The sequence below is a fragment of the Ovis aries genome, chromosome X (genome assembly GCF_016772045.2).
Source record: "Ovis aries strain OAR_USU_Benz2616 breed Rambouillet chromosome X, ARS-UI_Ramb_v3.0, whole genome shotgun sequence".
NCBI classification, from domain to species: domain Eukaryota; kingdom Metazoa; phylum Chordata; class Mammalia; order Artiodactyla; family Bovidae; genus Ovis; species Ovis aries.
In genome coordinates this window covers 63,829,173-63,854,990 of record NC_056080.1, presented here as the reverse complement: position 1 = coordinate 63,854,990, position 25,818 = coordinate 63,829,173, and the positions used below count along the sequence as shown (strand labels likewise).

The following is a 25,818-nucleotide window of genomic DNA, read 5'->3' as shown; positions in this document are numbered from 1 at the left end:
GGGGCATGGCCCAATTCCTCCCAGGCTCAAACACACTCTCCCCATCCTCTCTCTCACACACCCCTCAAATCACAGATAGATGATCTTCCAGGGTAGCTAGTTCAAACTTTACCTTCAAAGCTTGAGACCTCAAAACAAAGGGAGAAACTGAGGCACTGCCTGCAGGAGTCCTCAGTCACACTCCATGAAGACCAGCCTCCAGCCCACTTGGTATCCCTCACCTCTCCTCAGCACCAGCACCACTCAAGCACCAACAATAGGTGTGTAGTGTGGGGTGCACTTTGCCCTCATCCTGTCACTCTCAAAAAGGTCAGTGTTGTTCCTTACTGTTGGGGCATGTCAGACTCCAGCTGTCAGCATGCCAGTTGTCCAACCATGTCAGTCTCTCCCAATCCAGACCCGGTTGTCTCAGTGTCTTGTGTTCTGTGTGTAGGGCACCTGTCCAGTTTCATTAGCCCCCCATCCGAAGCCCCTGTGAGTGTCCCTTATCCCAGCCAAGCCTCTACCCGTATAGTTCCTCAGAACATTTCTGTCAGGATAACACAGGGCAGAAGAAAGCTTCAGTCAGTTATGTTCAACTTCATCCTGTTGGACAGTTCCGCTCCTTGTGCACACTACTCTTAAATTTAGTAAGTCCCATCTGAGCAAGGGCTTCATGGACCTCAGAGGGACTTTTTTTTTTTTTTTTTTTTGTAACTTGGGTATTGATTGGTGCTCCTGGTTTTACCAGCACACCTGACATTTCCCAGTACTAGAGTGCAACTATGGCCTGGATGGTATCCTGAAGTTGTCCAATCATCAGGTACCACCCACCTAAGAGGTTGGGACTGCCCTCTTCCAGCCCCACCAGAGGGCTCCATGATAGTAAACCAGTTGCCTCTCATGGATAGTCTTAGATCTTGAGCCCCCAACCTGAAGGCAAGGGCACTGAAAATGGCCCTGCCACAGTTCCAAATGTGACTCTGGAGCAACATCTTTGAGTTTTCTCTACTATAAGATGGGAGTGAGGAGGTCACTCTGGGTAACTGTGAAGATGGGTCGTGTGAAAACAAGCAGTTCCAGTAACAGAACAGAGAGAGAAAAGGGTGCTTCCTTTCACTGGTTTCTTTTCCTCCTGGAACCATTCTGCCCTTCCACCACCTATGTGATGGCAACCCTTACCAATGGAGGACAATGTTTTGTCCCAGAAATGTGACTCAGGGAACTTCTCTATCTAGGATATCACTTGGTGCGTGATGGGGACCATACAAGGTGGCCCAAAGGACAGGCAGTGTCTGTCACCCTCACCCCCCACCCTGAAGCTTATTCAAAACCAGTGTGTGGCGTGGGTGGAAGAAGAATCAGGTTCCAGTGATTTTTCCCTTGGTCCAGTGGCTCCTCCCCAATCCCAGCAGTGTTTCCTCCATGGAGACAAGCTATACAGAAGCCACACCATCTAGATGAGAAGACGAGCTGCCCTTATTGAGAGACTAAGGCTCCAAGTCTTAACATGTTGCCAGGTTAGAGAAAGGAAGAGATGGTAGCAACCCAATTAGAATTCAGAAATGTAGGGGGTGGAAGGTGAACAGGAGAGATGATCTGAAGAGAATGAAGGTGCCGACTTGCTGGTCCAGCCCCGAAACCCTTCCAAGAGCCCACCCTTCCCGGACACGCAGATTCACACACCTTCTTTGCAAAGAAGCTCTGTGTATTGGGTGCAACAGCTCTGGGGTCTCTATATAAATAATATACAAAACCCAACAGCTCAATGCCTCACATTAACAAAAATACTAAAAACTCATTAAAAATGGAGCCTAAGGGAAGAGCCCCAACCACTACTGGTGCTAGCCCAGGAAGAGGACTGGGAATTAAGAGGAAATGGTGGGGCCACATCCAGTGTACAAGCAGTTCCTCCAGGTGGCTCAGTAGCGTCCAAATATGTTGGTATTGGGCTGTGGCTGGGTGTCTGTGAAAAACCAGAGACTATCAGGGATGGGCAGCTGAGCGGGGGCGAGGGTCTACACGAGGTGAGCCACTCAGGTGCCGAGGGAAAGGGGTAGAAGGCAATGCTTCCCCCAAAAGCTGGGCTTGAAGCAATCACCTCAGCCACTTTGACCTCTACCCTCCACCCCTCCCACCCCTCCCCCCCCCAGTTATTCTGTGGGGGCACTCCTTGGGCAGGAAGGCAGGCTTACTGGAGAGCTGTTGTTGGAGCTGCCGGACCAAAGCTGCTGTCTGTTGTTGTTGCTGTGTCTGCTGAAGCCCCTGGCGCTGGAACTGAGGTGAAAACAGGACATGGAAGATGGAACTCGAATGTTCCCCATCCTTCTCCATCCTCATGTCCCCACCCATCTGTAGAGGGCCTGGGCTTGCCTCCTGCCTCTCCCTAGCTGCACATGCTGCCGCCCCAGTGGGGGCGGGGGGGCGGGGGCTTGAGTCCAGCAGCTACCTGGGGCTGGGACTGGGGCTGGGGCTGAGGAGGAGCCGCCTGCTGCTGTTGCTGCTGGTGTGCTTGTTGCTGCTGCTGTTGCTGCTGTTGCTGCTGCTGCTGCTGTTGCTGCTGCTGCTGCTGTTGCTGCTGCTGCCGTGAAGACAGAAGAGATCCATGTAAGGAGGGCAAGGGGCTGAACCTCAGTGGTAGAGGGACAGAGAGAGCAGAGGAAGCACAGGGAACTCTGGGTCTGCTGCCTTCCCTGCTCAGGGAGCTGCAGAGAAAATCTAATCTGGAGGGCCCAGCAGATGACCCCCAACTCTCTCCAACCGGGACCCCTGGCAAAGGCGGGGTGGAGGGAGGGAACTAGCTTCTCAAGGCCCCACTACATGCCAGCTCCCCTGAGGGTACTTAAGGTACTTGCACTGCCTCACTCTATCTTTTCGTCTTTTTTTTTTAAACTCTATTTAATTGAAGGATAATTGCTTTATAGTATTTGTTTGATTTCTGCCATACATCAACATGAATTAGCCATAGGTGTATATATGTCCCCTCCTTCTTGAACTTCCCTTCCACCCTCTTCCCACCCCTTTAGGTTGTCACAGAGCACCAGGTTTGAGCTCCCTGAGTCATACAGCAAATTTCCACTGGCTCTAATTTTATATGTGGTAATGTATGTTTTTCAGTGCTACTCTCTCAATTCATCCCACCCTCTCAATCCCTCTGCTTGTGTCCACAAGTTTGTTCTCCATGTCTGCATCTCTACTGCTGCCCTGAAAAAAGGTTCATCAGTATCATCTTTCTAGATTCCGCATATACGCATGAATATATGACATTTATTTTTCTCTTTCTGACTTACTTCACTCTATATAATAGGAGAACCACCCAGAACAGCCTGTGCCTCTCTTTGCCCTCTTCCCCTCCTCCTCCTCCTAGGTCTCCCAGGTCCCAGATGAAATCCCAGGGCCTTACCCGCAGGATCTGTTGCTGCTGCTGCTGCTGCTGCTGCTGCCGGATATGGTACTGCTGTTGCTGCTGCTGCTGCTGCTGCTGCTGCTGCTGTTGCTGCTGTTGCTGCTGTTGCTGCTGCTGCTGCTGCTGCTCAGGCAGGATGGAAGCCGACCGGATGCCGGCCTGGACACCCTGGGGGCCCAGTGAGGTCATGGTGCCTATCATGGGTGTTTGCTGCAGTGTCTGGTGGGAAAACCTACAAAGACAAGGAGAGGCAGAGATCAAGGCATGGGCTGTGGGGGGAGAGGGGCAGATGAGCCCCAGGTCTCTGACCCCAAAGAAATACCAAAAGGCCATTTCATTCACTTCTGTCACCAACCAGAAGAGCCTTTTTGGCTTGTGACAGATTACTAAGTTGGGGAATGAGAAGCAAAGACAACTCCCTACTTTAGTGTCTCCTAACCTTCATGGTTAGGGATTTTTCAATTCTGTTATAGCTGTTTTTCTCTTATGAAAATGAAACACAGCCTGAGCATAGGCTAGCTAGTCTATAAACACTCACTGAGGTTGTTCAGCTTATTACTATTGTCAGGGTCTTGAAGACTGCTGAGTTCTATTGCTCCTTACACTTTCCTAACCCCAATCTGTACTTCACCTCAACAGGCTACTGGCTGGGTCCCTGTCTCAAGTCTTCTGTCACCTTCCCTTTGCATCCTCTCCACGTGGTGATGGTTTAGTCGCTAAGTCATGTCCGGCTCTTGTGACCCCATGGACAGTAGCCTGCCAAGCTCTTCTGTCCATGGGATTCTCTAGGCAGGAATACTAGAGTGGGTTGCCATTTCCTTCTCCAGGGGATCTTCCCAAGCCAGGAATCAAACCCAGCTCCCCTGCATTGGCAGGCAGATTCTTCACCAACTGAGCTATAAGGGAAGCCCATCTTCTCCACGAGACCTGTGTTAATCTCAACATGCCCAAATCATCACATCATTTTCCTGATCAAGAGCACTTTCTGGGATTGTGTCTCAACCCCGTGCCAAGCATTCCAAGCTCTCTCTCAACCTATCCACTCCCAGCCTATCCCTACTCTTTCCCTGTCATGAATCTTAAACTCCAGCCAAGCTCTTCTCCTGCCTGTCCTCCCAGCCACCCTACACGTCTTTGTTAATGCTACGTCCTCTACCTGGGATCCCCCTCCTTTTCCTCCTCCCCACAAATCCAAGCCACAGCTATCCTTCAAAGGCCAACTCAAGTCTGACCTCCTTCATGAAACTTTCTCTGATGACTCAGGCCCACAATGATATCATCCCCCACTTTTCCTGAATTCCCATTTTATTTCACAGCACCCAACTGCACAGCTGCTTGTATCTTTCATTACCACGTTCTCTAAGCACTCTTCTGAATAAGTCTCTTCTTCCCAGCTAGAGTAAAAGTTCTGTGTGGTGAAGGACTTTGGATTTTTTTTCAAATAGCTTTCCTCACCCTACCTGGTCCTAGCATAGTGCTGGCCACAGAGTCGGCACTTAATCAGTACCTCTAAGTTAGGGACTTTTCTTCTGGTCCACCCGGCAGTGTTCTCAACCCTAAGCTGCAGAACCTCAAGACATGATTACAATGTCTTAAGTAAGGCCTAACTGACATTCAGTAAGGTGGGAGGATGTGTTTGCTGGTCCATTCCAGCACTAAGCTGCTCTAATGGTAGCTAGATGACTCCTTCCCATACACTGCATCTATGAACTCCAGGTCTTTCCTTCTCACAAGCATATAAGTGATGTATCCTCTTTGGTTCTCAAAGAAACGTTGGGAAGCAGGCATGAGAGTACTGGCCACCAGTGCCCCTTCCAGCTCTGGCATTTTGTGTTGACAGGCCAGGTATGTGCTCTTGATGCCTCCAAAAGTTCTGACCAGTCTCACCACATCCAGGCCCAGGTTTTCCCAAATCAAAAGCCTCAGTGTCTCCGCCATCCCTGGCTCATTTGGGTACCTTTGAGTGGAGGTCAGCCCATGTCCATAGGTTGGGGCCTGCTGGTGCACATAGCCACTGGGCCGCTGCTGCAGGTGGCGAGTAGGATCTACAAGAGTAGGATTGGTAGAAGGGTGGGTGCTCTGGTAAGGCTGGCTGGAGTAGCTGGGGGGCACCATGGTACCTGCAGGGCCTGTGTGTTGCTGCAATCCCACATGAGAAACATAAGAAGTATAGCCCTGGAGGGGAGGAGGAGAGAGGATGTCAGAGCCAGGGGTGTGCAGACCAGCCTGCCTGGAGCTCCCCAAGTCTCCCCATCTTGCGCCCTTACCTGGGAGGTCTGCAAACCGTACGAAGAACTGGGAGTCATCTGATGGACAGATGACTGTCCCAACATCCCTTGACTCTGTTAGAGGGGAAAAAGGAAACAAACTCAAACTCTGGAAATGCTTTCTGTCACCTCGTTTCTTGCATCTCCCACTCTGCATGTCCTTGTGAAGACCCCAAATTCCTGTGACCTTCAAAAGCCCCTCTCCCTGACGGCCCTCCCTACGGCCCCTCTCACTATCTTTGCCTGGAGCTGTTGGCGAAGGCGCTGTCCTTGGGGCACTGCAGGCTGCTGCTGTCGGTACACAGACGTCTTGTAGGAGGCAGGTTCCAGTCCCATGACACCAGTCATGGTCGTGGGCAGCACTCCGGGGTAAGGTGGGCGGGTAGGCAGCTTCTGCATTGGTAACCGCACGGGGCGGTATGGATCCACGCGGGGGCCACCTGGAAAGGGGAGCCAGCTGACCTCTTTAGGCTCTTTGTCCCTCTGTCCCCTGCTCAGCACCCTGCGCATCCATAGCTCCTGGGAGAAGTAGCATCGCCCTTCAGATGGGAGGAATATTCGGGTCAGTCCCTTGCACCCAGTGGCTGGTACTCACCTGCTGGCAGTGGCTGGTTCTGGGTGTAGAGGCCTATGGAGCTCTGCCTATAGCTAAGGTGGGAGATGGAGCCAGGGTTGGCATGGTGCAGGAGGTCTGGAGGTACTGTCACTCCGTAGGGGCCACTTCGGCCTGGGCCCATTCCATAGTCCTGTGTGAATGGCAAGGGAGGAAGGTGAGAGGGCTGGGGTCAAGTGGGAAAGGAGGGCAGAACAGGAGGTGGAGCTACGTGGCTCATTGTTTTAATTCTAAAAGTACTCCTTCCTCAAATGCCCCTAGCCCTCCCACAACCAGGATCAGGAAGAGAGTGGGGCTGGGAAAGACGTGCACAGGGACGGCATGCAAGGGGATGGCAGCAGGGGTGCTCACTTCTGTCTTGACGGCAGGCTGGCTGCGCTTCTTGCCCTTGGTGGACTTCTTCTTGCGTTCCTCAGTGCTGGGTGGAGCAGCTCCAGGTTTGTCAGTTTTGGGGGGCTCTGGAGCCTTTTTTTCAGGCTCTAGCAGGGTGGGGGCAGGGGGTTCCTCATCTTCTGGAGGCAGTGGCAGTGGCTCCAGGTAGTAGGCGCGGGGCCGGGGCCTCAGGTGTGTGTGGTACAGCAGCAGTCGCTGCTGCTCCTCTCCACGGGCCACGCGCCGGTCCACCCGGACTGTTCCAAACCAGCCCCAAGACAGTGGCGCTGATGGCTTCAAGCCCTCAAAAAGATCCCAGGGAGAGATCTTTTGTTTGGTGGAAACCTGAAGACCCTGCTCCAGAAAATGAGAAATAGTGAGCTGCTGAAACTTGGAAAATACAACACAGACCTTGAAGGCTTGCAGGAGAGGGAAAAGTATCTGTTGGCAACAAAAGAAAAAAAAAGTTCATGGGTAGATTCAGGGAAGACGGCGAGAGGAAGACAGACAGACATGGATATACACACAGGGGAGGGAGAATGAAGAGGGGACTGTAGGGAGCAGAGGGAGACAGAGACAGACACCAACAGTCAGAGGAAGACAGAGAAGCAGGAAGGCAGAGAAAGAAAAGGCAGTGAGAGACTGAAGGCAGCCAGAGAGACAGACAGAGACAGGGAGAGAGAGAAAAACAGGAAGAGAGAGATAGGCCGAGAGAGAGAGATACACAGAAAGATAGAGACAAATAAGCAGGAAAACAATGAAGAGAACACCTATAGGAACAGGCTGAGCTTCAGATTTGGAACCACATCCTTATTCTCCTCTCTCTCTACTACACACAATGATTATGATTACTCAATAAATACTGCAATTCACAGAAAGAGGGAACAGAGAAAACTATGTTGAGATAGGTGGATGGCAGGAAACAGATGCAGGGATTAAAGAGATGTGGGCCCTCGCCCAGGCAGATAGGTGGGGTGCAGGCTGGAGTGGAGCTGGATGGGCTGTGGGTGGGGCAGAGGAAAGAGGCTGGGGTGCTGAGAAATGGGTGGCAGGTACAAAGGTGGTGGGGATGATGGGTAGTGGGGAAGGGTGAAAGGAGAGACCAAGGAAAGAGAATGAGACTCCCAAGACAGGGAGAAGATACTTGAGGAAATTAAGTGATCATCTCAACACCCCAGGGACGGTTCTTGCTTCCTCATGGAGCCCAATGAACTTGTTGCAGCTACAAGGTTAAAGCAGGGGAGGCTCTGGCCCAAAGGGGAACAAAGGTGGGAGGCAGGAAGCAAGAGGTGGGAAGATAATGGAACGTGCCTCCTTCTTGAAGATGGAGTCGAAGCCAGCAATCTTGTTGCCCTTGGTGTCAATAAGGGAGCCCTGCGGCTCACACGTGATCACGTCTCGAGTCGGCTTGGGCAGTGGCAGCAGCTGGTAAACTTTTTCCAGACTATCCGACTGGCGTTCCGCCAACTCTTTCTGCAGGCACAAGAAAACGGGACAAGAGTTTCAGGACACAGGAAACAAGGAATGGGACCTCTCAGGGGCCAGCACAGAAGCTGGCCCGAAGAAAACCCTCAGTAAATCCTCACTAAACAAGTAACAAAGAAGACACAGATGTGTGAGGAAAGGGTAGGGGGGCAGGATGATGTCAGTGAGGCTGGACTCCCTCAAGGAAGAGGGAGGAGGCCTCTAGGCCTCGCTCCCTCCGCTCACCCGCAGCTTCTTCACCAGGTTCATGTAGGCACGTTTGTTTTCCTCCATGCTGCCCTGGGAGATGCTGGACATGTCTGCAGCTAGGGTCCCATTGATGAGCACGCTTAGCATGTCCAGGACAGTGGTGAAGAGCTCACTATAGCAGGAAGCCAGGGAGAAAACCAGAGGAAAGAGTTTCAGACAGACAGAGATGGTTGGCTTGGACATGAGCAGGGAGCAGGCACCCAAACCGTGTAAGAAACCCCAGACCCTGGACCTCAGAGCCCAAAGTGTCAGCCACATCTACTGCCAGGGTCATGCACCTGTTGGGGGAGGGGCTTCTCTTGGGGGCGAAAGTGGAGAGAGGGGAGGGGGATGCTTTACTTGTTGGACTGCATGTCGACAGTGCCGCTGATGATGATCTCCAGGAGGAGCACAGCCCACTCCGTGGTCTGCTGGGTGCTGCGCTGCACTGTGTCAAACATGCCCCCCACCTGCCAGGGCCACATCAAGTCAGTCAGATGGCTCAGGGGCAGAGGCCAGCCTTTAAGGAAGCTCAGATTAGAACCTGGGCTACATGATCTCAGGCCAATGACTTAATTCTCGACCTCTCTGGGCCTTGGTTTCCTTACTTATATAATGATGGAGTTGGACCAAAGGATGTCCAGGATCTCATTGAACACTCCACAATAGGTGTCTAGGGCTTCTCGGGCCCAGCCAAAATCTACAATACTGAGGCAGGGTCCCTGCAAGGATAGTCTCCTTAACCACTTCCAGGTCCCACGTCCTTTAGGAGAGATGGGTTAATACGAGAAGATCCAGGTGAGCCTGGGCCCTTATCTGCATCCTTGCCTCCCTAGGCTGGGGCTTCTTTGTCTGTGGTCCTAGCTCCACCCCTTTCCTCCTTCTTCCCAGCTCCCTCTCTCACCAGGTTGAGCCGCAGTTTGAGTGCCTCATGCATTAGCTGCTTTGGTTTGCAATCGTCTAAATAATGGTCATCTTTCCAGTTAGTCACAATCTAAGACAGAAACAAGTATAACACACAGCTCAGGGATTTCATCATGTCCATGCCAAAGCACCCAGGGTGTTCTTGTCAGAAAATACTGAAGATTAAGAGTACATAAGTGGCCTCTTGGCTGCATCCTCCTCTGCCCTCCTGCCTAGCTCCAGGCCCAAAGACCCATACCTGGTGGACCTGGCTGTAGAGGGAGGTAAGGAGTCCCTCACGCTGCTCATCCTGCCCCTTCAGACATGTCAGCACCAGGGATAAGAAGGGCTGCTGGCTCAACAGGGACATGCTAGAGACAGGAGGAGAAGAAAAAGAACAGGACCAGTCAGGTGACTTCCAACCTCATTCCTTCAAGCCCCCGACTCTACTCTTTTAAGATCTAGCCTCTTGTTTGACCATCTCTCCTCTCCTCCAATTGCACCTTTTTCTGATTTTGATCTTCACCTCTTTGCCCCAACTTGTCTTCCTCCCTGGGCCTCCTCTCCATTCCACTCCACAATCCCAGCCCCACGACAGCCGCTTTACCTCTTTTGCTTTTGTCGATCACGTTCTTTGCGGGAAGAGGTGTCCAGGTGCTGGCCGTTCTCCAATTCTTCCCCAGCAGCCTTTAACACATGCCCCTGGACTGAGGTGGGCAGTTTGGCAATGAGAGGAGCCACCAGCCATACACCCGAGCGTTCTAGGGAGCTGGAGAAATGGCACACGCAGGGTTACAGAGGAGCCAGGCAAGGCTGGAACAATCCCTCCTCTCTTCTAGATGGACATGCCTGACATCTCCGGGCAGCTGAAATCATTTACACTACTGGAAGAGAAAACTCAGAAGGGTGGGTCCTAACACATTTCTACTCAACCTGAGCACAGGCTTGGTCTTGCTGCTGCTGGGCATGTTGCTTGCAGCATTTCCAGAAGATGACCCTGTCTCTGCAGACTGTTGGAAAACCTCGATTGTGGCCTTGGCGATGTTCTCTAAGAGGGAGTTCATCTCCTAAGGAGGATGAAAGGCACAGGGGAGGTAAATAGGTTAGCTTGTGGCAAAGGCAAAGAGATAGTAGGAGAGATAGGAGATGAAGACAGAGGAAGGCACCCGTGGAGGCTGATGGGAGGGTAGGGACACAACTCTGTTGGGCATCATGCCCTCCACCACCTTGCAGTACTTCTCCAGTGCCCCACCGTCTTCTCCTTTACATACCCCCTTACAGCTGTGGCCACAGAAACAGCCTCTGCTACCACAGCTGCCAACCTTCCCCACAGCTCAGAGCCCCAGCACTCTCAACCCATGTCCCTTATCATCGGCTCCACACATCTGCCATCTTCCCATCCTCTCTTATCTCCAGAACCCAAAGATAGAACCTAGGCTCTTCTATGGCAGCCCCCTTCCCTGACACATATTGTTGGAAGTGAGCATGAGAGAGGGTCTGGGAACCACTCACATTGTTAGGGGTCTGCTTGATCATGAGCTGTAGTTCCAACGAAGACTGGCGCATGGTCCACTGGTCCAAGTTCTGTGACAGAGACCCCATCAGCAATCTAGTCATCACTGTGTCATCCCAGACACTTAGTACTCTGATGCCAGCCCCTGATCTCTCACAACCTTGAATCACATATGCCTGGAGGTCTGAAAGGGCCCTCGACTTTCCCTCTTTAGGAAAAATCACACTTAAATAATCCAAAATGACTGAAAAAAAATCTATCCTATTTCAAAAGTGGTTTTGGAAAAATTTCACATCTTCCCCAGTTTCCTGCTCCAGAGCCTCACATTCCTCAGCATCAGGAAGTTCTGCTTAATGCTTAACTTAAATCTTTGATGTTGAAGTTGAAGCTCGCCACTCCTGTTTTCAAAGTCCTTTACAGACCCGAGGGCTAGTCTTAGTTAATCTCTCTGAGGCATTATCTTCTCTCAGCCGAAGAGGCCTCATTCCTTTAGGTTTCCCTCAACAGCTTTATTTTTCCACCCCCAGTCACATGAATGTCTGCAGCAGTGTGGCGAGGCAGGAAGGGTGCAGGCAGACCTGGGCTCCTATACTGACTCTAAACTTACCAGCTGCGTGAGTTACTGAACCTCGGGCAAGTTACTTAACCTCTTCAAGCCTCAGTTTCATTGATGCTAAAACAGGGATATTCATGCCTACTTCACAGGGTTGTAAAGACTAACTAAGGAAATCTACATGGAGTACTAAGCACAGTACCCAGCATGAAGCAGCCACTCAATAAGCAGTAGCTTTCCAACAGCATTACTACTCATCACTGAGCTACGATCGACATGCCAGACACATACGACCAAAATCTAGACCTCCCAGATGCTCTGTCTCCCACTGATAAGCCAAAGCCCTACTCCAGCCAGCTGTGTGCCCTCACCCAATGGTTCACTCTTGAGTCTAGACCATATTGGCTTGACTTCGAAACCCATGCTGGAGCTGTTTCTCTCACCACCTCTCACCATATCCTCATTCATCTTCCTACTTAATTCTCCCTCTCTTTTTCTCTCAAGGTTCCCATCATTTCACCCCAGGTTCAGGCCCTACCACTTCCTCCAAGACCCCCGTCACCTTGGCCTACCTGGAGAATACGCTTAATGCGTTGCCGCTGTGGGTTTTCCCCATCCTCGTTGTCCAGCAGCCGATGTGGGTAGCAGATAAGCTGCATGAGGCGCTGGGCCTGGGCACTGCTCAACACTGGGTCTTGCAGGTCATTGCTGTCTTCACACAGCGATTTAAGGCAACGTTCTCCTACCCATTCCTGAGGAAGCCAAGAATTAGGGGACTGGGCCAACCAGTGAGGGGGTTACGAATAAGGGGGATGGACAAGCGGTTGGTGAGGGACAAAATGTATGGCGGGGAGGTGGTGTGATCATGACAGGAAACAAGACTATATTATATAGCAGCATTGAAGAGGTCTGTGAGAGAAGGTGAGACTGACCTGCTGGCAGATGCTGCGTAGCACGTACTTGGCATAGACATCCAGACTGGCTGTCTCCACAGAGATGTTGCGGCCACCCTGCCTCCGACTGCCACTGCCACCTCCTCCCTCCTCCTCTGGAAGTTCTTCTGTTCCTCCTGTCACAGTGAAGCCCGAACCCTTCAGTTCCGCATCCCCTGCGGTTCACGGGCGGGAGATACGGAGTGCAAAGTGAGATCCCAATGCTGTGTGGAGACCTGCCCCAGAGCCACAGAAGCAGCACTCCCCAAATCCTGCCCTATGGGACAGAAATATACTTCCCTCCTTCCTATCCTCCAGAAAGGTCAGAGAGACCAGCTTTAGGAGAGAGAAAGACTGCCCTTTGTAGTTTAGCTGGCGCTCCACCCTATACACACTTTTGGCACCACTCTTCCTACCCCCATACCAAGTACAAACACAGCCTTGAGAACAGCAAACACAGCTCCATCCACGATGCGGTTCTGGGAGGCAGCCAGCAGGTGGCGGTCACAGGAGGAGCGGATTCCTACAGTAGGCTTGTCTGGTGGAGAGAGCTGAAGTCAGGGGAAGCCAAAGTAGAAACGGTGGGGGTAGGGTAGCCACACTATCCTTGGCAGGCTGGCTTGGATGGAGTCACTTACTTCCATCCGATTGGCAAGGATTGAGTTGAGGTGTCTTGAAAAGATGGAGGAGGATGCGGCAGGTAAGCCGGGCCCCTGGCTCAGAGTCCTGTTCACTGCAAGCTACAGAGAAGACACAGAGGCGGGGAAAGGATGAAGGTGGGCTATATGTGGGTTTGTGGGTGCTGAGGCACTAAAAAGGTGGCTGAGGTCAGGCAAAAGGAGATAACACATTGGAGGAGAGGTGAGGGAGCCAACTGTTCTATAGTGTAGAGGGGAGAACCTGGAAGGGTCAGGAACAGGAAAGACTGGGGATACAGGTGCAGGGTCAGAAAGAGGCCCCTCCCAGCCTGAGACACACAACAGAATTGGCTTCTGGTGCCACCAGGAGCCCCACAGTGAACAAGGAGAGTATAGCCATTGAGTGTGTATTGACATTGGGGGTCTAGACTTTCTACGGGTCACAAATTGGTAGTTTACCAGCATTAAGGAGTGAAGGGATGGCCGCACAGCGAATCAGATCCTCCAGGAGCAAACACTGCCGAGCGATGAGGATGGCAACAAAAGTGGCCAGGGAGTCGTGAAAAGACAGGTCACTGACCTGGAGGAAAAAAGCAGACACACACCAGGACTCAGTGTGGAAAGAGTTCTCCTACTCTGAGTGCTGGGCCTCCACTCTGCATAAAGCTGTCCCTCCGCTCTCACAGTCACTGGGAGCAGACTCCTGCCCTGGGGACTGCCCGGTGCGCCCCCACCCCCAGTCTCACATCTACATTGCAGAGGAGGTCGTTGAAACCACAAGTGCCATTGTTAGAGGAGCAGCACAAGGCCTTAAGCACTCCCAGCCACTCTGCACTCAGTGACTTGCAATAGCCGGTCAGCTCTGCACACAGGATGGCGATGTCATTCACCCTGGGGAAAAGTACAAATGCCCTCAGCAAAAAAACCTGTTCTGGCAAAACCTCAGACTCATTAACTTTTCATCTCCACCCCGGCTATAACCAAGGTTGTGGTACCTCCCGGGCAAGTCATCCCTCCCAACATCAGGCGGGAGCGTGGTGCCCATGCCTCACTCAGTACGCCCCATACCTATCCGAATCATGGTGCCCCACACAGACGTGCATAAGGGCATTGCAGACAAAGCTGTAGCGGTTAGCAGGGTTCTCACTAAGACTCTTGCCTAGCCCCGTGTAGGTGAAGGTGTGAGCAGCGGGGTTCTCTAAAGTGTCGTTCATGAACTCAGGTGCCCAGCGCATGTTGGACTCTGATGGCTCCACATTGCAGTAGATGGTGTTCTTCACCTTGGAGCAGAAGTCACTGCAGGAGGGGAGAGGGGAGAGCAGTACTGAGGACGTGCTAGTGAGCCAGAGGGATGGTCAGGAAAGAGGAGAAAAGAACAAAGAGGAGAAAATGAGGGACCAAGGGCCTTAAGGCAAGAAGAGGGGAAATGGGACAAAGCCGACCAACTGGGCGGGAAAGAAACCCAGTGAGGGTAAGGCACAGGGGCCCCAGGAGGCAGGGAGGAGGAGCGTGGGCCCTGCAGGCGTGGGCCAGAAGCAAGGCTGATGAGGAAGGAGGCCCACTCTGGGGACCAAGAACACTTAGAGGACACTGTCCCCAAATGACCCTGCAGACACAGCAGGGTGGTAAGCTGTGCTCTGCTCCTAAGTTGGGCAGTAGCAAGGAGATGGGATGAGGTCCCACTCTCTACCCCTTACCTTCCACCTCTCTTACCTGAAGAGTTCCCCAAATTTGCTCTTTAAATGGCTACAGGAGGTGTACAGATCATAGAGATATGCAAGGATACAGCGTTCTGCAGAGGAACCATCGGACCGGTTCATCCCATGCTTAACTACGCCACACAGCCTGTTGAGAAGGGACAAGGTCGCGCCTGGAGCAATGGCGGGTCTGGGCGCCAAGATTCCTGTCCCTCTGCAATGTTCTCTCCCCTCCCTACCAGGAAGGCATGCAATTCTGCATTGCAAGAGCCCTATGTGTTCTCTGCAGGTCATTTCCAACGGCCTTCACCAGGGCCCCATGGGTTTTGGTTATTCTGAAGCTCCACTTACCCCTCAAAGACCTGTGCCATCTGGTCCTGGTTGAGGATGAGGCAGGCGTGATAGTGGCGCAGGACAGCCACGATGCACAGGCACAGGCTCGTGGTGTAGCTGCCCACCAGATCTGAGGATTTGAGAAGCAGTTCGGCCTCGACTACACTCAGTTCATTCAGCAGCTAGCAGAGTGAGTGGGGGTTGAGAAACAAGAAGAAGCCTCGAATGTTATACATCATTCCCCTTCCTGTGAGAAAACTGGAGCCCTTTCCTGCTAGAGATGCCTCAGCCTGGAAGGGCCCCAGTGGCATATGCCACTGTCCTTTATTCTATTAACAACAAGCCACATCAGTGATCTACCCAGTGTCCAGGATACAATCCTATGAAGTCCACAGTGGAAGGACAGTCTGTGCCCAGTGCTCTAATCCATCTCTCGGGCCTCCCCAGGGAGCACTTGAGTCTCTATTCCTGCTGGCTTAGCTCACAGGCCACTCTCCCGACACTAGCCTTTTGGTCCCTCCAAATAACATGGGACACTGGCTTGAGCCTCTGCTCTTGTCCTTGTGACCCTGTACTGCACAAACGCCCTCTCCCTCATCTCCCCAACTCCCCCACCTGAATAGCAAAGTCGATGAGGCCACTGATGCTGAGTGAATATTCCATGAGGTCGAAGATAAACTGCACATGCTGCACCAGAGGCAAGTGGTACGACATGCCAAGGGCAAAGCTCGTGATCTGCTCCAGAACATTCCGGGAGACCTGATAAGGGCAGCGGGAGTGAGAGATGGGAGTGGAGAGAGGTGAGAAGAACCAGGGTAGCAGGAAAGGATGATGGGGAAAAGGGGTGAGAACAGGAGGCTTAGCCTGCCTGGGAGAGAAAAAAGATAAGGAGAGAAGGAAAACAGGACAGGGAGGCCAGAATGTGGGAAGGGGGCTGGACTTAGGCCCACACCTGAGCCGTGACCTGGTGTTGGTCATAATGCGAAAGATGCTGGAACTTAGCAAAGATATCCTCGGCAGTGGGAAAAGCTTCAGGTCGGTTTCGTCGCCGCTTCTGTCCATCCTCCCCACCTGAGGGGACAGTTGAAAGGGACCAGTCAGGACAGGGAAGATAACCAGGCAACTGGGGGTGGGGGGGATATGGAGAGAAGGCTATGGTGGGGAGGGAAAGGGGAAGGAAGGGAGGGAGGGAGGAAGGGAAGGAAGGAAGAGGGAAGATGGGAAGGGAGGGTCAAGGAAGGGCTGGGGGAGGGATGAAGGGAAGGGAACAGTGAAGCAAAGGTTTGGAGGACCACATACTATGTGGACCTTAGAGGAGTATGTACAGGGAAGTGCTAGGTTGAGGGAGGGAAGGGAGAGGGAGGGCGGGTAGTATGGGGCTTACTGTGAGGTACCTAAGAATGTCAGGTCTCCAGGATTCAGAGGCACAATAGGAGCAAGCTGGTCTGCAGAGGGGGGGAATGAGGGGGGAAGTTTCAAAAGGACTAGAGCTCTCAGGAGACTCCAAGAGACAGGACATTGGGACATGATTGGGAGTTCCCTATGCTGGGGAAGGGAAGACTGACTAAGGCGCTCTTTGGGGGAGATCCATTTCAGGTGCCTCAAACCCACCAGTTTCTGCTGTCCCCTTGCGGTTCAGAACCTTCAGGATATCCTTGGTAATTTTCTTGATGGCATGGCGGGCATCATCTCGCTGCTTTCCCACCCCAAACAGTACGACCAACCGCTGGTTGCACTCATGGCTGCATGACTCCTCCTGCATCCCAGCGGCACCATCAGACTCCAGCAGGCATCACTCTCCCTCCTCTCAAAAGCATGCTCCATGCCCCTCAGCACCCCAGCACTCCAACCCTTCCCAGCATACCACACCCTCAAGAACAGCTCCAACCCCTCGGCAAAGTCCTTGGACAGAAACCTGGGCTCAGAACAGAGGGTCGGAAGGTGTTGGTGAACGGTACCTGGGGGATGGGAAAGTGTGTGGCATACTGCACATGCCGCGGCTGGTCATAAAGAACCCCAAGGGTTCCTTCTAGCTTCTCCTTGGGTGGGGGCTTCACCTCCTTCTCAACATCTGGTTTCTCAGGGGATGGACTGCCCTTCCCCTCACAGGGCATAGTGGGGGAGAACAACTAAGAGAAAGGCGAAAGGGCAGAATGTTTAGAGGAAGACAAAGGGATTGAGGGGGGTGCATAAGGAAACTCCCCAAAGTGGCATAACAGAAGGACCTCAGGAGCTGGATGCTTCCACACCAGTAACTTACTGAGAAATCAGGCTTCTCCATGTCCTCAAAGAGCACACTGGAGCTAGGGTCAATGTCCATAGACTCTGAGAGTCCTGGATCCTGAGTGTAGAGAACAGAAGCGAAGCTGCTTTAGCCCTGAGGAGCTGCTCCCCACCATCTCGAAAAGTTGATTGGAGTCGAAGAGAGGAGCCCATACTGGGAAAAGCACTGGTTCCAGATCCAAGCCTTGACTGGTCCCTTAACCTCTGCAGGCCTTGGTTTCTCTCAGCTTTAAAATGAGGATAAGGATACCTCACGGCGGGCGGGGTCAGGGGGCGGCGGGGAATTCCCTGGTGGTCCAGTGGCAAAGACTTGGCACATTTACTGCCGTGGTCCTTGGTTGGGCAACTAAGATCCCGCAAGCTGTGTGACACAGTTCCCCGCCCCGCCCCCCGCCGGCCCCAAAAAAGAAAAACAATACCTCACAGGTCTGTTGTGAGAATCGAATGAAAAAAAAAAAAAAAAGAACTTGAGAGTGCTTGCTAAACTGCAAAGCACTAAGCAAATCCTACCCTCCTTACTTCGTAAAGGATTCTCAGAGGACTCCTGGAGCCAGGAAGAGGCGGCTGTCAAGAAGAAACAATCTAGGACAAGGAAAAGCTCGCTCACCTCCAGCTTGCTGCTGCTGCTGCCCTCAGCCTCCTTGCGCTCTGGGTCATCAGCCGGGTCATCAAAGGGAGAGGGAGGCCGGGGACCAGGGGCTCCGAAGGCAAGGTCCCCTCGGGAGATGAGGGTGCAAGTGTACATGTTGTGGGAGAAAACATCATGTCGAATCAGTTCACAGAACAGCAGTACCAAGTTAAAGAATTCCACTCGCTCACTCTCACTTCGGGGGTCCGCTGGAGAGAGGGAAGGAGAAAAGATGAGTTAGAGGAGCACAAAAGAGACAGGCAGAAAGAAGGAAATACACCAAAGGCATGGTGCTCCTAGGTACCTGAAGTAGACAAGAATAGGAATGACTCAAAAAAAAAACACAAAAAACGAACAAAACCAAAGCTATTGAGGGACGAAATGTGGTTGGTTATCCTACCCCAACTTTTGCCCCACACATCATCTCCTAAAGGAATACAGCATCTCTGCTATTTATACGTGAAAATGCGTCAACTGCATGCTCTCATTCTTATTCTTGTCTTTATTTTTCGACCCTGTTGAACTGTAAGATGATCAAAGACTAGAATTAAGTCCAAAAGTCAGAATGTTTAGAGCTCAAGACTGAAATATATCCCAGAAGGCCCTTCACTATGCTTTCTGATGACAGGATGGCTGAGTCTAGGCAGAGGGAACCAGAGAGTGGCAGGTCCATACTCAGCATGGGAGCCTGTGTATCCAGAAACTGTAAGAGGACATCTTGGAAAATGGGAGCACTGGGAGCAGAAAGGGAGCCAGAGGCAATGGAACCCTTCTCATCTGCAGCTTCCGATTCTCCACAACGCTGTAAGATGAAAGAACAGACTGTAAGATTGGGTTTCAACTATGTCTTCACTCGCCCATGTGCAATCCTTGAACTACTGACTGTTCTGCCTCCATCCCCAAGGTTTTTACTTCCACTCCCCTCCCCTGACTCCCATTTTCTTTACCATCTCCCAATTGCACCTTGGTCGCTTCTCTTAACTCTGACATGGTTCCGCTCCTTTCTACTTTTGCCTTATGTCCTCAGCTTTCCCTGTACATTTTCTACCACTTCTTCACTCTCACAGTTTCAACTTTTGTCCCACTACCAGCTCAATCTGGCTCCAATCCCAACTGCCACTGCCCCATGGGCTGTCCCTAACCTCAGCCTCAATCTCTGCCTGTCTCTTCTCCAGCAGCTTGGCTACCACCATCGCACGATGCCGACCAGAACGCTTGCAGCTGACAGCCCATTCACACAGTAATGATACCACTGCATCATCATCTGAGGAGATCTGGAGACCAAAGGAAGATAGGGTAAGTAGGTAGAGTTGAGGACAAAGAACCAAGTTCCAACTTCCCAGCAACTAGATTCCATTTTTGGAGAAGGCAATGGCACCCCACTCCAGTACTCTTGCCTGGAAAATCCCATGGACGGAGGAGCCTGGTGGGCTGCAGTCCATGGGGTCACACAGAGTCGGACACGACTGAAGCCACTTAGCAGCTGCAGCAGACTCCATCTTAAAATATCCTAGGCTCAGTAAGATGGATTGTCTCTTCAGACATCCTCTGGCTTCAATGCCTCACCACGCTTTCCCCTCATATATACTGTTGCTTTTGCTCTGTTTTTCACCTCTCTTCCCCTTCTTGCTTATTACCTCATGCCCATCCTTGCTAGGCCCCAATCCAAAGATTCGATTACAGAGGGAATCAAGAGAGTTGCTGAAGTCAGAGCGTTCAAAACTATGGCTGTCCAACACTTCCAAAGTATGGAGTACTCGTCCAATGGTGAAGCCTAAGGAGGAAAAGTGGTAAAGGGGACTTAACTAGAGGCCTGGTCTACGCCAGCTCTCAGATCTGTATGTCCTTACCATCCTGATCCTTTCCTCAAACATTCTTCTTACAGTCTGTCTTCTGGCACCCACCTGCAGTAGCTTCCTGGCACTTATCAAAAGACCAGCGAACCTCAACGGCCTGTCCTCGCTCCTTGATCTGTTGCTCGATCTCCCGCAACTTTGCACGAACCTGCAAAAAGGAGGGCTGTAAGGATGTAGTAAAGCATAAAGAAAAAGGCCAGGGCTCTAGGCTAAAAGAAGAGTAGCAGATGCTAGGTCACTATTTCTGAATGGGTAACTTCTCACATCCCAGTCCCCTGGGGGTACAAGGCTATTGGTCAGACTTACCTGCTGAGTGAAGGCACTGTTGCCCTCTGGCATGGGCAGGTTGGAGGGGGCAATAGGCAGGTGGTCAAGTGGTGAGCCAGTCTTGATTCGACTATCAGTCAGTGAATAGTGCCAAACCAGGGCACTAGGACAACACAGCAGGATGGTCTGCCAGACAGAAACAGCTAAGTCAAACTCAGTTTCCATGGCTACCTGTCTAGAAGCCCACTATAAGACCCCACCCTTTGGCTTCTGATCCAAAGTCATTCTGAGTCCCTGGGGTGGCACCACTCCATCTCTGAACCCCTCTCCTCATCTACCCTCCTAAAGGTTTTGGGTCTGCTATTTAGGCCTGGATGGGTATTAACTGAAAAGGAACTAACACCCCATGAATCAGAAGCTGACAATTTCCAAGCAAATTCTCAGTGCCTACTTTTGCCCCCAAGTTAGAATCACTCCCATTTTCCAGGACAAGCACCTGACTCTTCTCAAGATGCTTCTTAATATTAATACTTTCATGGGACCACCCAGTACCTACCTGAAGGATACAGCTGAGGCCAAAAACTAGGGGCCGGTGCTGAGGGCACATAAGCAGGTCACTAAAGGGTGTAGAGGGTGTGCTGCTAGTTGGGGGCTGAGGAGCAGGGGTGGTGGGCAGTGTGCTTGTCGACTGAGCAGACATCACATGAGATGAGTGACTGCTCACACCATCCAGCTGCAGGGCCAGTCTCCGTGTACAGAAGTAGGCAAGGCGGCGGGAGAGGTATGCAGACTGAACAAACTCTCCAGAGTACTGTGGAGACATGATGATCAAACCCCGCCCCAGTTCTCTCCAAGGGACACAGCTCTTGTGCCTTATATCTCCTCAAATCCTCCTGAGACCTCCCCCCCCCCCAAATCCTAGGCCTTACTCGAAGCAGCAGGGGCAGCAGCAGTTTAAGCAGTTCATCCTCTCCAGGACGGATTTTCTCAAAACACTCAAGTACCCAGGTCAGGAACTCATGTCTGTCCAGCATTCCGTCCTATAGACACCAGGGGTGGGAAGGGGATGAGTTTTGAACAGGGACTATTAGAGATGAGGCAGAGAAAGTAAATGAAAGGATGAGGAAAACCACCAGTGGGGCAAGGTGGCAGGTGGACTCTGCTCCATGTTGGCAGAGTATGAGGTCAGGCTCATATCCAAGCCACACGACACACTCTCCTTCCTACCTGAAACATGAACATGGCCAGCTTCTCGTTGTAGTCCCACTGCCGGATTGCCATCTCAACATCATGGGGTAAGGGCCCTATAGTGGAGCCACAGCCCCCACTTCCAGCAGGCCCTGGTCGGTAGTATTCAGCCATCTTTTGAAGCTGCTCCCATAAGCACTTGGTGATGATCTGAGTCCATTCTAGAAAAAAGATGGGAAGATGGCTATTTTACAGTGTCCCTCTGCTTAGAACACCTTCTGTCCCCCACCCCCACTCCCAGTCACCATGTTTCTAAATCCTATTCATCCCCATATAGGCTCTAGTCAAATGCCACCTTCAACAACAAGGTCCTACTGCATAGCACAGGGAACTACATTCGATATTCTATAATAAGCTATAACGGAAAAGAATGCAAAAAAGAATATAGATAAACACACATATGTATAACTGAATCACTTTGGTGTACACGAGAAACTAACACAACAGTATAAATCAACTATACTTCAACAAAATAAAACAAAACAAAACAAAACAAAAACAAATGTCACCTTCCTAAAGCCTTTCCAGGTATCCCCAAAAGAAAATAACCTTTCTGTTCACTGAAGTCTCAAAGAAACTTCTGCCTCCACTTTTTTATATTACATAATATTATTTATTTATTTTTGGCTGCTCTGGGTCTTCATTGCTGCACGCAAGCTCTCTAGTTGTGGTAAGTGGGGCTAGTCTCTAGTTGTGGAGTACAGGCTTCTCACTGCAGTGGCTTCTCTTGTAGAGCACGGGCTCTAGGGTGTGTAGGCTTCAGTAGTTGGGGCACATGGGCTCCAGAGCCCAGGCTCAATAGTTGTGGCTCACAGACTTAGCTGCTCTGAGGCATGTGGGATCTTTCCAGATCAGGGATCAAACCCATGTCTCCTGCACTGGCAGGTGGATTCTTTACCACTGAGCCACCAAGGAAGCCCCTGCCTCCACTTTTGACACTATGTTTCTATATTTAATTATGGGATTTGTACAGTGGCCTTAGCATCCCTACTAGACTATAAGCATCCTAAGAGCAGGGACTAGGTAGTGATTATCTTTATAGCCCAGTACCCACTCCAGTGTTCTTGCCTGGAGAATCCCAGGGATGGCGGAGCCTGGTGGGCTACCGTCTATGGGGTCGCACAGAGTCGGACACAACTGAAGCCACTTAGCAGCAGCAGCAGCACACATACAGTAGATACTCAAGACACTTGATGTTTACTAACTGAGTGAATGCAAGATACAAGCAGAAGCAAGGAATATAGATGAGGAAGGAGAGTAATTTCAAGGTTTCTCCACCACTCTTTGAAGTGATCAGTGGTACGTCCTCTGGTATTAGGAGTTACTCACCTGTGAAGGGGTCAATATGTCTCTTCTTAACCTTGGTCTCTGAGATTGCTGCATAGTAGGCACAGGTCATCTTAATGAGCCAGGCAGCCCGCATCACAGGCACTGTGTATTTGGCTAAATACCCAAACACTTCTTCCTTCTTACTGAAAATGGGGACCTGAATGGACATTGCAAACAGTGAGACCTCTCTCACCCCAGTGAGCTGACACCCGTGTACTTCAATCTGAAAATCAGAGGGTACTTGGTACTCACGTTCCCCCCTTTGGTCTAAAGAACAGGAAACAGTACCTCACCTTTTTGGCTAGTTGTGTGAGTGGCTTGGTGCCAGCCAGATCAGTAAACCAAGTATTAATGGCACTCTGGGATCGTGCAGTCACCAGCCAGAAGTTGTCCTTCTGGTTCACTTGGGGCTTCCTTCTACCAATGTCAGGGAGGGTGTTACAACGTAACTTCTCTGCAATGATGCTGCTGAAGTTGGAACTGATCTGAGGGAAGAAAGCTACACCTCAGGGTGGGAAGACAGAGCAGAAAGGTGGCTGTGCCTTTGATGGGCAAATGCCAGTGTGGTAGCATTAGGTTACAAAGGAAAACACCGCCAGTTAGGTCATCCCTTTACGTCTTCCCAGCCCAGGGTCTTTGCTCCCTCTCAGATTCTTCCAGCCTTTTCCTTCAGCCTGATGGGGTTGTCTCACCTTGGCAGGATTAAAGTTGACATTCTTGGCAGTGCCATGTTCATCCCCAGAGACAGCGGGCTGGTTATTGAAACCTTGTTTTACATTCAAGGCCGTTAATTCATCCTGAGGCAGGAAAACAACATTTTAGCTTTTTCCTTCCTTGGGGGAGATGGTGGTGGTGGTGGAAGAGGGCAGAAGAGAAGGGAACAAGGGTGGAAAAAAATAGGAAAATGATTGGGGAGTAGATAGCACATTATTATTTTAAAATAATCTCTTATATTAATTTGGACCCCCTCACCCCCACAGTAATAAGATTCCCAATCCCCAGAGCTCCCTCAACAGCACTCTTCCCCTGCGAGTTTACAAGCAGCCTTAGTTCATCCAGCCGCCTCAGACAACTTTCTGAGGTGTGTGTGTGTGTAGAGGGGGCGCCTCCAGCGTGGCCCCAACATCACTCCCGGTTCTAGCCCAGAAACCAGCCCCCACCTCCCCCAGGTCTTACTCTCCGATACCAGTCCACTTTACTCTTCCCCCTTTCGGGACTTGCACTCCCACAGAGCCGCCCCGCCCCCGCTTCCCCCAGCCATCAGTGCTTCCTCCTCTGCCGATCGCTGGCCCCTGGCCCCCTGGGAGCCCGAATTTCTGAACTCACCTCCTTCTGTTTGGGATCTTGAGGGTACACATCAGGAGGCCCCAGCCGCGGCCGCTTCAGGGGCCGGTGTTCGTAGCTCAAGATCCCGAAGGCCGCCATCTTGCTCAGCCCGTAACGACAGAGGCGCCAGCCGGGCCGATCGCGGGGGGGGGGGGGGGGGTGGGTAGGGGAGAGGGAGCCGAAAAGAGGGGCGGCGGTGGCGAGGACGGCAGCCGAGAGACTACAAGGGGCACGTTAGAAACTCCCGATCTTTGCCGGAAACTACCGAGGGAAACCGAGGGACGCCGGGAACCGTCTGACAATACCGACCGCGGCAGGGGCGGGCCCAGCCCGGCGTGGGGCGGAGCTCCGCGCCCCCGGAGCTTTTCGGCGCCCGCCACGGGAGGTGGATTTCACTCAGTCAAGATTCCTGCAGCGACCGCCAGTCGTGTGCTGCGCTGGGGATACGAACCTGCGAGGTGGGAGGCGGCCGAGGCGATGAGCTCCTACTGGAACTGGGTTCTCTGAGCCTCTCTCAGTTCTCGGCCTCGAATAAGGGCTAGATCGTCTGTAGGAACTCTTGCCTTTTTCAACCGCTTCTTCGTTTTTGCATCTGAAAAATAGGTATACTACTAACACCTCCTTTAAGGGACTGTTGCGAAGATTAGAAACTACATATGCATGAGAAAGCACGTGTTAAATCCTGAAAGGTCGGCTCTAATCCCTCAAGGTCTTTATGGTACATCACTGAGGTTCTTAACCGCTTGTGTTTCACAATCCCTTTAATATGCTGATGGAAGCTAAGGCCCTTCTTCCCAGAAAAAAAAATGTGCATAGAGATATACAAAATAGATACTTTCTAAGAAAAGGAGTATGTCAAGGCTGTATATTGTCACCCTGCTTATTTAACTTATATGCAGAGTACATCATGAGAAACGCTGGGCTGGAAGAAGCACAAGCTGGAGTCAAGATTGCCGGGAGAAATACCAGTAACTTCAGATAATGCAGATGACACCACCCTTATGGCAGAAAGTGAAGAACTAAAGAGCTTCTTGATGAAAGTGAAAGAGAAGAGTGAAAAAGTTGGCTTAAAGCTCAACATTCAGAAAACGAAGATCATGGCATCTGGTCCCATCACTTCATGGCAAATAGATGGAGAAACAGTGGAAGCAGCGGCTGACTATTTTGGGGGGCTCCAAAATCACTGCAGATGGTGATTGCAGCTATGAAATTAAGAGACGCTTACTCCTTGGAAGGAAAGTTATGACCAACCTAGACAGCATATTAAAAAGCAGAGACATTACTTTGTCAACAAGGGTCTAGTCAAGGCTATGATTTTTCCAGTAGTCATGTATGGATGTGAGAGTTGGACTATAAAGAAAGCTGAGCCCTGAAGAACTGATGCTTTTGAACTATGGTGTTGGAGAAGATTCTTGAGAGTCCCTTGGACTGCAAGGAGATCCAACCAGTCCATCCTAAAGGAGATCAGTCCTGGGTGTTCATCGGAAGGACTGATGGTGAAGCTGAAACTCCAATACTTTGGCCACCTGATGGGAAGAACTGACTCATTTGAAAAGACCCTGATGCTGGGAAGGGTTGAGGGTAGGAGTAGAAGGGGATGACAGAGGATGAGATGGTTGGATGGCATCACCAACTCAATGGACATGAGTTTGGGTAAACTCCAGGAGTTGGTGATGGACAGTGAGGCCTGGCATGCTGTGGTTCATGGGTTCACCAAGAGTCCAGACTGGGAGCTGAAGGGAACTGAACTGATACAGATTAGATACTTTGTAGGGAGATTCTTAGGCCCTCTCCTGAAGTTTATTCACATATCCTCTAAGGGTCCATGAACTTCAGGTTAAGAATCCTTGCTCTATGGAGAGGCACCTACTAAGTGTCAGATGCTTTTCAGACATTGTCTCTAATCCAACCCCCCTCACGCCCCTCCAAAAAAACAATGAGTTAGGGATATTATTGTATCCA

At 51.4% G+C, this 25,818-nt stretch overlaps 1 protein-coding gene across 38 annotated transcripts; it reads right to left on the bottom strand.

Moving 5' to 3' along the window:
• Positions 1-1,669: 1,669 nt before the first annotated feature.
• On the bottom strand, positions 1,670-24,186 carry MED12 (mediator complex subunit 12). 38 transcript variants are annotated; one of them, XM_060407261.1, is made up of 46 exons: positions 23,857-24,186; positions 23,223-23,327; positions 22,824-23,015; positions 22,531-22,687; positions 21,181-21,362; positions 20,883-20,993; positions 20,510-20,764; positions 19,993-20,139; positions 19,735-19,834; positions 19,468-19,604; positions 18,973-19,104; positions 18,506-18,632; positions 17,810-18,039; positions 17,180-17,260; positions 16,878-17,048; positions 16,531-16,675; positions 16,314-16,364; positions 15,872-15,990; positions 15,535-15,678; positions 14,938-15,101; positions 14,603-14,734; positions 13,958-14,185; positions 13,636-13,780; positions 13,349-13,469; positions 12,890-12,991; positions 12,676-12,789; positions 12,252-12,427; positions 11,892-12,071; positions 10,766-10,837; positions 10,187-10,320; positions 9,861-10,022; positions 9,513-9,624; positions 9,255-9,344; positions 8,711-8,820; positions 8,348-8,483; positions 7,949-8,110; positions 6,617-7,078; positions 6,248-6,398; positions 5,887-6,092; positions 5,653-5,727; positions 5,506-5,560; positions 5,343-5,430; positions 3,383-3,617; positions 2,429-2,560; positions 2,175-2,256; positions 1,670-1,945 (listed from the first exon to the last, which is right to left on the bottom strand). In XM_060407261.1, the coding sequence occupies exons 1-46, from the start codon at positions 23,953-23,955 to the stop codon at positions 1,902-1,904; spliced, it is 6,555 nt and encodes a 2,184-aa protein (XP_060263244.1). In that variant the 5' UTR covers positions 23,956-24,186; the 3' UTR covers positions 1,670-1,901. The 38 variants fall into 38 exon arrangements, with proteins under 38 accessions (XP_060263244.1, XP_060263245.1, XP_060263246.1 ...); XM_060407262.1 differs by having other exon boundaries at positions 5,896-6,092; XM_060407263.1 differs by having other exon boundaries at positions 2,429-2,557; positions 5,896-6,092.
• Between the last annotated feature and the right edge of the window lie 1,632 nt (positions 24,187-25,818).

Bases quoted from the DNA above. Each gene is read 5' to 3' on its own strand.
- MED12 (XM_027963626.3), bottom strand. From the start codon at position 23,955: ATGGCGGCCTTCGGGATCTTGAGCTACGAACACCGGCCCCTGAAGCGG. The intron at 23,016-23,222 runs GTGAGACAACCC...TTCTTCCCTCAG, and splicing joins TCAACTTTAATCCTGCCAAG to ATCAGTTCCAACTTCAGCAG. The intron at 8,821-9,254 runs GTGAGAGAGGGA...TGGCCCTGGCAG, and splicing joins TCAAACTGCGGCTCAACCTG to GTGGGGGGCATGTTTGACAC.